At 35.7% G+C, this 15,543-nt stretch overlaps 2 protein-coding genes across 5 annotated transcripts; one reads left to right on the forward strand and one right to left on the reverse strand.

Moving 5' to 3' along the window:
- Nucleotides 1–248: 248 nt before the first annotated feature.
- On the forward strand, nucleotides 249–10,054 carry LOC109176538. 3 transcript variants are annotated; one of them, XM_019326001.1, is made up of 24 exons: nucleotides 249–441; nucleotides 621–990; nucleotides 3,813–4,030; nucleotides 4,616–4,721; nucleotides 4,811–4,912; nucleotides 4,999–5,058; nucleotides 5,155–5,233; nucleotides 5,902–6,064; nucleotides 6,140–6,263; nucleotides 6,349–6,529; nucleotides 6,618–6,646; nucleotides 6,725–6,873; nucleotides 6,960–7,062; nucleotides 7,138–7,233; nucleotides 7,308–7,363; nucleotides 7,617–7,740; nucleotides 7,823–7,885; nucleotides 7,978–8,037; nucleotides 8,293–8,528; nucleotides 8,605–8,698; nucleotides 8,783–8,919; nucleotides 9,011–9,091; nucleotides 9,172–9,277; nucleotides 9,625–10,054. In XM_019326001.1, exons 2-24 carry the CDS (start codon nucleotides 817–819, stop codon nucleotides 9,694–9,696), a joined length of 2,613 nt encoding a protein of 870 aa, XP_019181546.1. In that variant the 5' UTR covers nucleotides 249–441; nucleotides 621–816; the 3' UTR covers nucleotides 9,697–10,054. The 3 variants fall into 3 exon arrangements, with proteins under 3 accessions (XP_019181546.1, XP_019181547.1, XP_019181548.1); XM_019326002.1 differs by having other exon boundaries at nucleotides 762–990; nucleotides 5,155–5,237; nucleotides 5,915–6,064; XM_019326003.1 differs by having other exon boundaries at nucleotides 762–990; nucleotides 5,911–6,064.
- A 1,063-nt stretch (nucleotides 10,055–11,117) lies between these two features.
- LOC109176494 (heterogeneous nuclear ribonucleoprotein 1-like) lies at nucleotides 11,118–14,937 on the reverse strand. Of its 2 annotated transcripts, XR_002053387.1 has the most exons (3): nucleotides 14,512–14,937; nucleotides 12,211–13,482; nucleotides 11,118–11,663 (listed from the first exon to the last, which is right to left on the reverse strand). XR_002053387.1 is itself a non-coding variant. In XM_019325936.1 (2 exons), exons 1-2 carry the CDS (start codon nucleotides 14,731–14,733, stop codon nucleotides 12,334–12,336), a joined length of 1,371 nt encoding a protein of 456 aa, XP_019181481.1. In that variant the 5' UTR covers nucleotides 14,734–14,937; the 3' UTR covers nucleotides 11,910–12,333. The 2 variants fall into 2 exon arrangements, 1 of the variants encoding a protein (XP_019181481.1); XM_019325936.1 differs by lacking the exon at nucleotides 11,118–11,663 and having other exon boundaries at nucleotides 11,910–13,482.
- Nucleotides 14,938–15,543: the final 606 nt, after the last annotated feature.

Consider the following 15,543-nt stretch of genomic DNA (forward strand, 5'->3'; position numbering starts at 1 on the left):
GTTTTTTTTTAATCAGTGTTCAATCTGAACGGTTGATTTTGACAAAATCAATGACTATCATTAACTTGCATATTTTACCAGAACACCCCGTCGCATTGAACCATATATATATATATATATATATATATATATATATATATATATATATATATATATATATATATGCAGAAAAGCTAAGGTTTCTACACAAAATTTTCTTCCTTTTACTAGTCAGACCTCTAATTAACCACAGCATCTATTATCCAATACCTTATCTACAGAAATCACTGTTTGAAGATGAAAGCCATTCCCATTCTTCTCTTATATATGTACCAAACTCCTCTTTTCATGTCAGTCAGTAATGGAGCATTTATTTACTGAGGATTTCAAGATTGGACTGAGCTGAGGGACCATTATATTATTAATGCTCCATTTCCACTCTTCTTCCTGCAACAACCTAAGGTATGTAGTAACTCTCTGTTTTCTCTAGCTCCATCCATCCACTCTTTCTGCTGCAAAAAAATAACCACAAATCTTATGCCATTTTAGTTTGTGTTCTTTATAGTAATTAAGTGGGATTACCTTTTTTGGTTCTTTATAGTAATTAAGTGGGATTTTCTATTTTAATATGAATATTGCAGGAGATGATTTTGAGGTAACAAGGAATTATATATTGTCACAAACCAAGTGCTCTCACATTTTAGTTCGACAGGATTCTGAAGAAATATAATCATACTGGTGTCGGTGAAACTAGATCCTTGGTCTTTTGTGTCAAATTTCAGCTCTGTCACCCGTTGAGCTGTCCATGCGGTAAGGCGTAAAAAGGAATTATTAAAAATGAGAGTGGCGGTGGTGGGTGCGGGCATTAGTGGACTGGTTTCCGCCTACGTATTGGCGAAAGGCGGCGCCGGCGTGGTGGTTTACGAGAAGGAGGATTATCTCGGCGGCCATGCCAAGACCGTCACGCTGGATGGCGTGGATTTGGATCTGGGTTTCATGGTTTTTAATCGGGTACGTTATTCCACTTTTTCATTGGGTAATATATTTGAGTTTGGCTTACTACTGTATAGCGTGATAGAATATCTAATTTTATTCTTAATGGATGGTCACTGTATTTTTTTAAAAATAAATAAATAAAAAATCTACAAAGCTCATAATGTCCAACTCACTTTAGTTTTTTTTTTTTAAATTAAAAAAAATAATTGCATAATATTCATTATCTACATGAAATTGATAAACAAAATTTAAAAAATAACTGTTTATTTTCATAAACTACCAGTAAACTTTCCAATCCCACCCCAACTTAATAAAGAACCTATGCAATAATTAAATACAAAAATAAAAATCCAACACAATATAATATGTCATGTACGGAGTAGTAAATATTATATAGAATTTTTGTAAGGAAATATAATATTGAAGGATTTATAAAATTATACCAATAGCGTGAAAATGTTCATAAGCGATCTCTTAATACAATTATAAAGTTAACGACTTGACTTTTATATATATGTGCAGTTTTTGTCATGTTAAATAGTTCTAGGTTAGATCTTCCCTGACCCGACCCATACTCAATTCAAATTAGTCTTACAATAATATAGATACAATATATATATATATATATATATATATATATATATATATATATATATATATATATATATATATATATATATATATATATATATATATATATATATAGTTCAAATAAAACATATTAACCCAATAAAACCACCTCTCATTTAGAAGACCCTCCAGAGATGGACAAAAAGAAAAAGTAGGGAAAGGATTGTACTTTTAATTTTAAGAATAATACCATTTTCTTAGTTTAGTGTTAATGTATGTTTCAGCCTACGTTAGAGATAAAGACAGGACTAATGAGCCAGAGCTGTTGGTAAGAATTTATATAAGTAAAAAACTAAAAATAAATAAATAAATAAATAAATAAATAAATAATAATAATAATAATAATAATAATAATAATAATAATAATAATAATAATAATAATAATAATAATAATAATAATAATAATAATAATAATAATAATAATAATAATTTCCAAATGAATAATGGCACTTTGCAGTCCCACTGACTCTACCTTCCAGACATGACTACATGAGTAATGGGACGCTTTTGTCATTTTCTATGGATTTTTTCTTCGTCTATTTAAAGTGATTTCCTCCTATATTCTTTTCCGAAATCCTATCTATTATATTAGTGAACTAAACTCGTAGTAATTGGCATTTATCTGATCTTATGATTAATCTTTTTTATGTATGAAACGCAAAATTAAATATCTAATATTAATATTTAATATGTAATATTTAAATTATTGTTAACTTAAAATAATTTTAAAAATATTATTATTATTATTATTATTATTATTATTATTATTTGAAGTCATAAAATTTATAGTTACAAAATTTATATTATATTAAAAAGTATAGTTGATAATTTGTGATTAATGATTGTGAAAGTAAAATTTTTAGATACAATAAATGATTAAATATAATTATAATAGCATTTAATATATACTCCTATTAACATAATTTTAATAATGTAAATGAAATTTTATCAAATATAAATGATAGTAGTGTACAATATTTGTATTACAATGTTAACTCAACGGGGCATATGAATATGTACTAACTTGCATTCACTCTTATAAGTTTTTTTAGATTTAAAAAAAAAATCAATAAATCGAATAAAAATTAAAATTTGTTCTTAATCAATCGGGTAATAACTTAGTTTTTTTCTTTTTAAATTATAAGGAAAACCTGTAATTACATTTTGTACTGGGTAAACTCAACAACTATATAATTACTTGCAAACCATACAGGAGATTGTTTAATTTAGTTCATTTATTTAAATTTTGATCAACTTAATTATGCACTTCTTTATCAATATTAAAGTGCATAACTTAATTATGCACTTTAATATTGATAATTTTTTTTTAAAATGATAAGGAAAACCTGTAATTACATTTTGCACTGGGTAAACTCCACAACTACATAATTACTTGCAAACCATACAGGAGTGGTTTAATTTAGTTCATTTATTTAAATTTTGATAAACTTAATTATGCACTTTGATATTGATAAATTTTAACTTTTATGGATTGTTTGGTTGGATGTAATTGCAATTCAATTACAACATAATTCTTTGGCCACCCGAATTACAGTGTTTGATTGGAGGCAATTGTAATTCCACCGAATTGGAATTCCCTCATTTTGTTGAATTGCAGTTCATACCCTCCGACATATGAATTGCAATTCAATGGGAAAAGGAAAGGGAAAAACGAAAAAATAAAAAATAAAAAAATTAGTCTTTATACCAACTCTTTCTTTTTCATTCCCAATAATTTTTTTATTTCTTACTAAACAATGTAATTTAGATTCTTACTTTATTCCTACCTTATTATTTTCACACCAAATTACAATTCATTTCCCTATTTAATTTCTTCATCTCATCCAAACGCCCCTTATAGTGTACTTTGATATATACTGACATAAATATTTCATCTAATTTTAAAACTCTTTTAATATTTATTTAAACTAAACAGTGAATAAAAATAATAAAAACTGTTTTGAGTTTATAAATATTAAACTGAGGATTGAAGACTCAATTAAGTTAAAATCAAATCCATTGAAGACTAGTAAACTGGTTTCAGATTTTAAGTGATTCTGAGAATGACACGCTGCACTATAAATGATGATCATCCTATATTAATTTCTTTCCACATTTCAACTGAGTATTGTTGTGTTTGTTTTCCTCGTAATTATATATGTTGTTTTAACTAACTAACGCCCAAACATAAACATGGTATTGCACAGGTTACATACCCAAACATGATGGAATTGTTTGAATCTCTTGGAGTTGACATGGAGATCTCTGACATGTCGTTTTCTGTGAGCTTAGATAATGGCCATGGCTATGAGTGGGGCAGCCGAAACGGTTTCTCTGGTTTGTTTGCCCAGAAGAAGAATCTACTCAATCCATACTTTTGGCAGATGATTCGAGAAATACTAAAGTTCAAGAATGATGTCCTAAGGTGAGGGTGCTTATTTATGTTTATATATTATGGGGTGTTGGTAAATAGTTGTTAGCTGATTGGGCTAATGAGTTTGACTAGTTGATAAGATTAGCTGATTGGGTTAATGAACTGAGTTTGGTAAATTAACAGTTAGCTGATAGTTGATTACATGCAAAATAACTATATCAAAAAAACTCAAAAAGCTGCTTTGAGCAGTTTTTTTTAATTTTAACATTTTGGAGAAATAAGTTATTACAAAAAAGTTAATTAATCAAACATTCATATTGACTGTTTAACCAAGTTAAACAGCTACTAGTGGTCAGACAAATCAAAATTAACTGATAATCTATCTATGTTACCAAACAGGACCTATATGTTCCAACATATGCCTTTCACAAGTCAATTACATTATGACCATAGTTTCTTTTTATCGAGAGATTTCAGCTCTGATACGAAATTGAAGTATTAAAAGTTTAAAGTAATAGTTGGACTGCATATTTATGTTTATATATAATAGTTGAATTGTTGAACAATGAGTTAGGAAGAATCATCTTTTTAATGCTATTCTCTGGAAGTTGAATCTTTCTTGATAATATTTTGCAGTTACCTTGAGGAGTTTGATAACAATCCTGATATGGATCGCAATGATACACTGGGAGAGTTCATTAAATCCCGCGGATACTCAGAGCTATTTCAGAAGGCTTACATTGTGAGACTGCTGCTAATATAAAACACTGTTTTTAGTGTTTTTTTGTTTCTTTGATGATGTTAAGGTTTTCATGTTTTCCTGTCCAACAGATTCCAATGTGTGCTTCCATATGGTCCTGTTCATCAGAAGGGGTAATGGCCTTCTCTGCTTACTCCATTCTTTCATTCTGTCGCAACCACCACCTTCTGCAGGTAAACCATTTCCTAACTCATGGATTGTTCTTTAATTTATTTCCATATATATATTTCTTTAACCAGTGCACAGAATTTCTCTCCAGCTCTTTGGTCGCCCACAATGGCTCACTGTGAAGCGGAGGTCTCATAGCTATGTAAACAAGGTATTATTCGATCTGATCTGCTATTACTTTTCGGGTGCCCTGGAAATGTATGTATGTATGTATGTATGTATGTATTTTGATGGAAATGGGAAGCAGGTTAGGGAAGAGCTGGAGAAGAGAGGGTGTGAAATAAGGTGTGGTTGTGAAGTGCATTCTGTTTCAACAGATGAACAAGGTAAAACACCTACCTAGCTTTCATATTTCAAGATTCTAGTCTAGTACAAAAAACATGTTGGAAAATTAGCCATTTTTTGGCATGTAAAAATGACCATTTCAAGGCACAGTTTCGAGTGGGTACACTTTCGATTTGGTCAGATCAAAGTGGAATCGGTTCTCATTTAATTCGATATATAATACACTCAAAAGTCAAAACTGAATAAGAAATTGATTCTCAAAGTATACTCATTTGAGTTGAGAATAATTGAATTGTGAAGGCTCTGAAGGAACCTTTTTCCCACATTGGAAAATGGGGGTGGGTTTCCACTTGTTGGGCGTCGGCCGGGTTGGCTGAGTTCAGCCTTGCTCGATTCGAGACGTGGCGTTGTGGCTTACCATGGAGGGATGTGGTTAAAGAGTTAATGTCTACCTACTTATCTCCAATTGGTTTAAGTAAGATATGACAACCAGATAGTCAAAAACTCTGTGGTTAAGCGTACTTGACTTACTTACAGTAGTAACAAGATGGGTGATCCACTAGGAAGTAAGCATAATGCAGCGTTGAGTCCATCACCACTAATACCCTTTTTAAGGATATTTGAATTGTATAGCATAAAGACTCTCTTTCGCGCGTAGGGGTGCAGAAAGGCTCTCTTTCCTCCTAGCAAGCATTGAAAATTTTTATAGGATCTGCAGGTGGAGTTGTAATAATCAGTGGAAAGAATATGGTTCAAGAAGCATATGATGGATGCATAATGGCAGCACATGCCCCAGACACATTGAAAATGTTGGGAAAACAGGCAACATTTGATGAACTAAGAATACTAGGTGCTTTCCAATATGTGTACAGGTAATTCAGTTAAAAACATCTGTCCAGTGTTCCTAAGAAAAGAATACAACATCATTGTTCAATCCTTAATGGCAGTGATATTTACCTTCATCGCGAACAAAGTTTCATGCCTCGAAATCTAGCAGCATGGAGCGCCTGGAATTTCCTTGGGACGGTGAATAATCGAGTCTGTCTTACATATTGGCTAAACACACTCCAGGTTAGTATCCTCGAGTGATTTCCTTGATATTCTCCCTTGCAGTGTCTGCAGTTATATAAACACAGCCGTCAATATATACATACAGAATCTAGGCGACACGAAGCAGCCTTATCTTGTTACGCTTAATCCACCTCGTACACCCGAGCAATGTTTGCTGAAGTGGACAACTGGCCATCCAGTTCCATCAGTTGCTGCATCAAGAGCTTCATCTGAGCTCGAACGCATTCAAGGAAAGCGCAGAATATGGTTCTGCGGTGCATATCAAGGTAAAAAAACATTGTAACGAGGAACCAAAATTCAAGTTTAAACTCGTATATTTCTCTTTTAAGACATTAAATAATCTAATTTTTTCAGGATATGGATTCCATGAGGATGGACTAAAGGTATAGTTTAGACTCGTATTATTTCCCGTTCTTGATTATTTCATTACTAAGTGAAACAATGGTGTCGTTACTCGTTAGGCTGGTATGATTGCTGCACACGGGTTGTTAAAGAAGCGTTGCAGTCCTCTGAACAACCCGAACCACATGGTACCTTCCTGGCCAGAAACGGGAGCCCGTCTTCTAGTGACAAGATTTCTCGCAAGTTTTATAGTTACTGGAAGTATAATGTGAGTTGACAATGAATGTAACTTCTTTTTCTTCGGGTCTAAGTTTGATTCCCATTCCATTTTCTACATATCATTGTGTCGAGCAGTTTATTGGAAGAAGGAGGCACGGTTTTCACCTTTGAAGGAACGGACAAGAAGAACTTGCTCAAAGTTTTGGTTAGAGTTCATAGTCCTCAGTTTTACTGGAAGGTAAAATTTGATTTTGTATCACTTTTCGATTTTCTTGGTTAAGTTAGTAATTTCGTTAGAAATGATTTGTGACAGGTTGCGACTCAGGCTGATCTTGGCCTAGCAGATGCATACATTCATGGAGATATCTCTTTTGTAGATAAAAAAGAAGGTCTTTTGAATCTTTTCAAGGTAAAATGCACCCAAGTTGTTATACAAATAAACATATTTTACTGCTACTTAGGAACTATGAATTTATTCTGCAGATTTTCGTTGCCAACAGAGATCTAAGTGCTTCTGTTTCAAGATCTAATAGCAAAAGGTAAATCCTCACTACTCACATTCAACTTCGGGAATTTGGTTGGGTGGAGGCTCGTGAAGGGCCAAGTCCAGCACCAGGTGGCTAGGGGATTGTTGGGCGGAGGCCTGAAGGGGGCCAAGTCCAACACCTTGTCTCTCGAAAATATGACTGTATAAGGAAATAAAGTTGCGTTTTCGCTAATTGGTATCAGAGCCAGGTTTTGATCCTAACAAATTTCTTGACTTTCGAATCTTTCTTGTTTCATTTCCTCTAGGGGCTGGTGGACACCATTGCTCTTCACATCTGCAATTGCATCCGCCAAATATTTCATCCGACACATTTCAAGGCAAAACACTCTTACTCAGGCCAGACGGAACATCTCTCGCCACTATGATCTCGTAACGATTTGTTTCCCTGAACAAAATTCTCCACAACAGTTTAGGTTAGTGATTGAGAATCTGAAAAATCGTTTGTTTGCAGAGTAACGAACTATTTTCTCTCTTCCTCGACGAAACAATGACATACTCATGTGCAGTATTTAAGGTTAGCATTCTGTGCTTTCGGTCAAAATGTTTTTCGAGGTTGCAACTTGCAATGTATAGTTGCTGTCTTTATACTAACACAAGTTCTCCTAGAGCGAAGACGAAGACTTGAAAACAGCACAGATGAGAAAAATCTCCCTTCTGATTGACAAGGTGAGGAAAGAAGCCTCTACATGGTTTTGTTTTTTTTTTTTAGTACTACTGACTCTGTTACAATGTAGTATCTGTTCATAGCTACTTTTTCAACCTACTGAAGCACAAAAAGTCAATACTGTCCCCGTTGGGACTCAAACCCGACCTCCCATTTGGGAGAGCCACTTCATGCCACTAGACCATAAGGTCATTGGCACCTCTACATGGTATATAACCCAAATTATTGTGCCAATGATTTTGTTTCTATGAATTTAGGCAAAAATTAGTAAGGAGCATCACATTCTCGAGATCGGATGCGGGTGGGGAAGTTTAGCTATAGAAGCTGTGGAAAGAACAGGATGTAAATATACCGGCATTACCCTCTCGGAACAGCAGCTGAAATATGCAGAAGATAAAGTCAGAGAGGCCGGCCTTCAAGACAACATAAGATTTCTCCTCTGCGATTATCGCCAATTGCCCGACAACTGCAGATACGACAGAATCATTTCTTGGTGCGTTCTCCGCTCCACTCTCTCGTTTTCGCTTCCATGCTTATAATTAACCAACCAGCATAGTGACCATTTTCAGTGAGATGTTGGAAGCGGTTGGTCACGAGTTCATGAACGAGTTTTTCGGCCGCTGTGAATCAGTTTTAGCAGAAAATGGTATTCTTGTTCTGCAGGTACAGAAACAACATTAAAATTATCAAAAAGTTTCAATCAGTACTTATGTTCCTGCCATTTTTACCTTTTCTGTTATTCTGTAGTTTATATCTATACCAGATGAGAGGTATGATGAATATAGGCAGAGCTCGGATTTCATAAAAGAATATATATTCCCAGGTGGATGCCTACCCTCTCTAAGCAGAGTAACATCGGCCATGGCTGCTTCCTCTAGACTCTGGTAAACAAAACACAGACACCGACTTTGTACCTCGAAATTTTTGTTTTGTTTAGAGACAAAATCTCGTAGTCTAATGGATTGTCTGAATCAGTGTGGAGCACTTGGAAGATATTGGAATTCATTATTACCAGACACTGAGATGCTGGAGAGCAAACTTCCTGGAAAGACAGAGGTAAGAACAGATGAAAATTTTAATCTTTATCGAGAAAAAAAAGGGAAGAAAGCTAAGATAGATTTTGATGTGTGATTCAGCCAAATTCTTGATCTGGGATTCGACAAGAAGTTCATCCGGACATGGGAATATTACTTCGATTATTGCGCGGCTGGATTCCATACCTGCACACTGGGAGACTATCAGGTATCATGTATCTGCATTCATTGCAAGATAATTAGGATCAAGTGCTTACTATTACGCCAAAAACTATAACTCATAGTGAAAACGCAACTTTTTTTCCTTATAGACCGCCACATTTTCTAGAGACAGGGTGCTGGACTTGGCCCTTCACTAGCCTCCGTCCAACAATCCCCTACCTACCAATTGCTGGACTTGGCTCACCGGCCTCCGCCCAACAAAGATAAACTAACAACCCTTCTCTGAACATCAACCTAAAGACAAACAAATTGTTTGTTTTCTTTCGAGTTGTTTTTCTGGTACAAATTTACATCCCAGAAGCACACATACTCAAGTTATGTTTCATGTTGCAGATAGTATTCTCGCGGCCTGGGAATGTGACTGCATTTGGTGATCCTTATAAGGGATTGGCTTCAGCTTATTGAGCACATTCATTGCTCAGAGAGGTGATGGTATTATCCCTATCCCTATCCCAAGGATAATGCTCCGAGGTGAGGTAGCAAGAAACAAAGAAATCCAAGTTTGGTTTTTAGGTTGGTGAGAGAATTCTCTCATGTTTGTATTTCTTGATGAGAATCAATACATTATTATTTGCACCATTTGTTCTACAATTGTTTGTTAAGTATGAAAAGCACTAATAAAATGGTCAAATATGGTCATATACTGGTAGACCTCTATTGAAAATACTATTTATATGTCTGTAATCAATGTTATGATATACTTTACTGGCATTTCAATTTTGCATTATTTATATATTTTAGTATAAGATAAGATTTCTCTAAAGTACCAATCGCCTTAAACTCTTGATTGTACCAGTTAATATTAACCAGTGTTGCAAATATTCCACCTAGACAACAATTAATCGACACCTAAGCACTAGATGCTGGCCGGCCGCTTAGCATATCACCATAATCGGTAGTCTAGGCGGCCAACTAGGCTACTTAAGCGATGCCGCCTAGGCATTGACTGCCTAGACCTCCTAGGTAGCGACTAAGCCGCCTAGGTCGCTAGTCAACCGATTAGCTATTGTTTTCTTTTTTTAAATGGATTATCCCACTCAAAACGACATCGTTTTAAACAAAATATCACTAAATTGTTCAAACTTTAGATGTTTTTTAGATTAATATTTAATATTTCAATATTAACTATTAAAGTATTAAATAATTTATAATTATCAAATCTTAAAAAATTAAAAAAATTTAAAACAAATTTTTTAAGAATAAAAAATAATCGCCGGCTAGGCACTTTGCGCAAAGTGCCCGAGGAACGCCTAGTGACTTTTTCAACCATGATTAATACTACCAAAAAAACACAATACAAAAATATATAGTATACTCAGTAGACCTGCATCAATGCTAATCAGCACCATACAATAATATGAATATAAAAGTATCCCATTTGAGCTCAAAAAGTTGAACATCATCCCTACTTGTGCACCAACCCAAGATAAGAATCTTGATGTTATTCCCTACAAACAAGTTATAGTTAAACAACCATTCAAATAAAGTAGGTTGAAAACAGATGTCTTGGGCATGACATTAGCTGAAATTGCCATGACCATTTTGCTATCAATGTTTTCCCAACAAGGTAATGAAGAGTTAAAACTATGCTGCAAACATTCAGCTAACCTGTGTTATGTTTCACGCAAAAAAAAAAAAAAAAAAAAAAAAAAAAAAAAGAATAAACACAATAAAGATGTTCAATGTCATGGCAGAAAGTGCCTCGGCCATTCCCTTCCAAAATAAAACCAATGAAACAAAAAATGGAGAAATGTAAACGCATTCTATAACTTCTCTGCATTTGAAAAGCCTGCACAAATGCATATCCTTCCAGGAGAAAGCTGAAGGAAATTGCAAAGCATGCAAACAACCAGGCAGCATACTATTGATCCTAAAGGAAATTCATCCAATAGAGTTCTCGACCAACTAAGAACATTAACATTCCAACTGCAATTAACTAAGCTGTGCTAGCACTAATTAAGTTGATGCAATTTTTCTAATCTCCATGGCTAATACATTATACATAGATCATCAAGCATTTTTTTTTGGGTATCCTAGAGGGAATTAATCATCAACTTAGCACAAGTTGTCCAATACCTAATGGGATTAATGAGACATTTAGGACTTAATCCCCATAATTCATGCCAAGTAGTCCACATACCCCAAACATACCGTTGTTGGCTGTGAGTCTTCATTCCGAAAACCACAATGAAGAATAAGCTCAACAACAGCTGCTTGGTCTGAATCACCAGTTCCCGTTTCAAGAATGTGCCAACTCCACTTTAAGGTAGGTTTACTCTTGGGACCAATCCAAACACTCTCCAGCACAAGCCTTGTAGTATTTAGCTTTAAGTGCACAGTTCTCATCCCACTCCTTACTCGAGCTTCTTCTCCTGTACAACACAAGGCCAAATACAGGAGGAAATGATTATGCCATTCTCAAAAATCAACTACCGCTACATTTACTTGGCTACCCATTATCAACTCATCTATCCAAAGATGGCTATAGCTGCACTTCTACGGCTCTATCAGCAAGAACTAGGCATCACCAATCTCGTACCACGTAGAAAGACTATTTCATTTCTTTTTAAATTTAATCAGGTATAAAGGAGAAGTGAAAATATTATCACCAGATGAGGTAAACAAGAGAACTATCACCATATATTCTGTTAAGAAAGCAAAACGACAAGTACTGTCAATACTAACTTCATTACCAAAGGACTTGCAGAAATCAAGCAGACATAAGTTCAGCACAAACTATATCAGTGCAGACTGAGAGAAGCCATGCACCAAATTAGCCAAGGAAGAGATAATAATAATAATAAGCACGCCAAATTTCCAAAATAAAAACTACACTTAAACAGCAAATAATAAGTTACGTCTACTGTATAATGCTACTTATTGTAGAATAACAAACTACTGGGATTCAAGCAATCCAACCAGTCCCATTACGCAGGTATGATGTATTGAAACAGCCTCCCTCCCTCTCAGCTCATGAAACACAAGATCGATGATGAGTAGACTTCCAGAAAATAAATGAGTTGCATGAGATTGTGTTTGTGATCACTGTTGTTGAGTTTGCCGACCTGGCGCACCACCATATCCACCTCCATAGCTAACTTGGCTGCCATTTGATCCATAATTCCCAGAAGGCTGTGATGCATCAGACCTCCATCCTGCATTTCCATATCCAGAATTTCCACTGGCATCACCATACGCCCCATAACCACCAGCACCAGCTTGCAGCTCTCCTGTACCACCACCACCAGCAGGGGAATTGCTACTTGGACCACCAGCAGAACGTCCTACAGCCCCATAAGCAGCTGGATTTCCATAAGATCCATCATTTCCACCATAGCCACCATAACCATAACCTTGGTTCCCATAACCTGCAGCTTCAGTTGGAGACTGACCCGTAGGTCCTCCACCTCCAACATTAGGATTACCCCAGTGGGAAGTTCCATAGCCCATATTTCCATAAGCAGGACCTTGGGAACTCCATGAGCTTCTTGGTCCATCAGCTGGACCACTCCCATAGCCACTACCAGGAAGGTTTGGATTTCCATATGCAGAACCAGCAGCACCACCATAGCCAGGATTACCACCACCATAACCAGGATTAGCTCCAGCATAATTTCCATAACCACCATAACCCATCCCATTGTTGGAAGGCCCATACCCATAACCAGCCGAACCATATCCAGAGGAAGCATAGGGGGGATAACCCCCTCCAGTGTTTTGTGGCGGCATGTACTTGGAATCCATCCGACTGTCATAAGAATTAGGATTGTTTCCAGATGCTCCATACCCCTGATAATTTCCACCACCGCCTCCTCCCATGGAACGGCCACCAGAACCAGGGTTAAAATCTTTAGGAAGAGCACGTTTTACTTCTACTTGCTTACCATTCAAATCATGGAAGGTCTTATGTAAAACCCTATCTACTGCATCCTCAGAATCAAATGAAATGAAACCAAACCCACGTGGTCGGTTGGTCTGTTGATCATACATAATTACAACATCAGTTACATTACCATAAGTTTCAAAATACATCCGGAAGCCATCCTCATTCAGAGTAGGAGGTAATCCCCCAACAAATATTTTCTTGGTCCTGGTACTACCACCACCACCTCCAAGACTTCTGCCACTATTGGGATTCCCAGTTTTTGAGCCCTGTTGTTCCTCTCTAGATAAGGCCCTTTTGGCCTCAACCTATATGATAGGAACAGATAGTTAATGCAACTGAAGAAACAGAGATGCAACACAAGGATCAAATATGTATTTTCAGTAGATTTGCTTATACTAATTTCAATACGTAGCAATATCCAGACCAGAATATAGAAGGCAAGGCCAGACACTAAAGAAACATATCGGATATATGAAAGTTGTTCGTCCACTTGCAAACTATGCAAAACACAAACTTAGCTGTTATATGCATGAACTTTTATGGCTCAATGCCACCACAATTTTCACTATATTGCCCCATGTCAGTGCCACCAAATAAAGAATAAATGCAGTAACCAACTTTTACAATATGATTTAATAATTCTTAGTATCTGTAATAGTGCTTGGAATGTAAGTGATTGAACTCAAAGATGCAGCAAACTTAAAAATTAAACAACAGAAAGAACAAATGAATGAAAGAAACACCAGCATATGACATGTAATAAACTCCCCCCCTCTTTTCAGTGGATGGGGGAAGCTCTAATATTTATGAATTAGCCTCTATATACTAATGTAATTTTCACCAATACTAGTTTTGACCAATTAATAAGTGTCCAAGTCAATTTTTAATAGCTTAAAATTGCAGAAGCACTTAAACAACACTATCAATTAGAAACAAGCTTATAGTCTAACAATGAATAGCTTGTCCAAAAACAGAAAATTAGAGACACATCAAATACCAACTACACACTCCCCAAAACCAATTAAACCCCTCTAAGAAGAGCACCAAAAATCCATGAATTGGATACCTATAACTCTTTTTCAATGCACTGGCAAACTTTAACTGCAAAAAAAAAGGTTCATGACCCACAAAATTGCCCACTGAGAACTAAGAAACGCCACCAGAACATCAAATACCAGGAAAAAAATTCTAAAAAACCAGCAAGTCAATGACCAAATTTTACCAAACAAACAAACATTCAAATACCCTGGAAACCAAATTCGAGAAAAACCCAAATCAAAAATCCAAATTAAAATCGAGGAAAAACATATATCTGAATGCGAAACCATTCTCACCGTACGGCCATCAATGGTGTGCCTATCCTGGAGCACGGTATCAAGAACACTCGGATCTGCAAACACAACGAAGCCAAAGCCTCTGGGCTTCCCGGAGATTTTGTCTCTCATAACAACAGTCTGCATAATCTCACCGTAGCTCTGGAAATACTCCCTCAGTTTATCTTCATTTGTCTCCCAAGAAATCCCACCGATGAAAAGCTTGCCTTGATCTGAGTCCATTCTCCTTCTTCTCTCTGCACCCTCTATTCTCTCTCTACGAATCTATGGTGTAAGTATAGGCGTTAACCGAATATATATCTCGATGCTGGTTCGGGTCTGTCTGAAGACAGAGAGAAAGAGAGAGAGGAGAGGAGGCGAAGACGCCGACTTGGGGAGGTTTGGGAAGAGAAAAAGAACAGTGAAAGAGGTAACGGTGTAGATTTGATGGTACGAATGGTGGCGATTGACTGGGGATGATTTCCATGATTAGATATTTTGTATATGACCATATATGGGTTAAAAGTTAAATTATACATTTATACACCAATGAAATGACTAATAACCATCTATATTTACCCTATAAGACAGTGAAATGTTGCAGTAAACTTAAAAATGTCTTCCAACTCTAGTTAATTTCACAAGTTTTTTTTAAGAAAAGAAAATCAATTCATTAAATCAAAAGCAATATAGGAAACCACAAACGAAAGGGGCTCGACAAGCCAAAACTCGTGATCTGAAACAAAAAACGGCTTCCTTAGCTAACACATGGGCGACAGTCTGATTCGCAAAACTCTTAACAGATATGAAGCATAAATCAAAAAACGACAAACTATCTTCTTTAATATCAGAAATAATTAAATTTAGCGAAGAAAAAAAATCAACCAACTGAATAGCGTTGCAAACTTGAAACGCATCCATTTCCACGGCTCGGGATCTGACACAAAAAACGGCTTCCTTAGCTAACGTATTGGCAGTCTGATTCGCAAATCTCTTAACAGATATGAAGCATAAATCAAAAAATGACAAACTATCTTCTTTAATATCATAAAT

Source organism: Ipomoea nil, unplaced genomic scaffold, assembly GCF_001879475.1.
Source record: "Ipomoea nil cultivar Tokyo-kokei standard unplaced genomic scaffold, Asagao_1.1 scaffold0706, whole genome shotgun sequence".
Lineage (NCBI taxonomy): Eukaryota > Viridiplantae > Streptophyta > Magnoliopsida > Solanales > Convolvulaceae > Ipomoea > Ipomoea nil.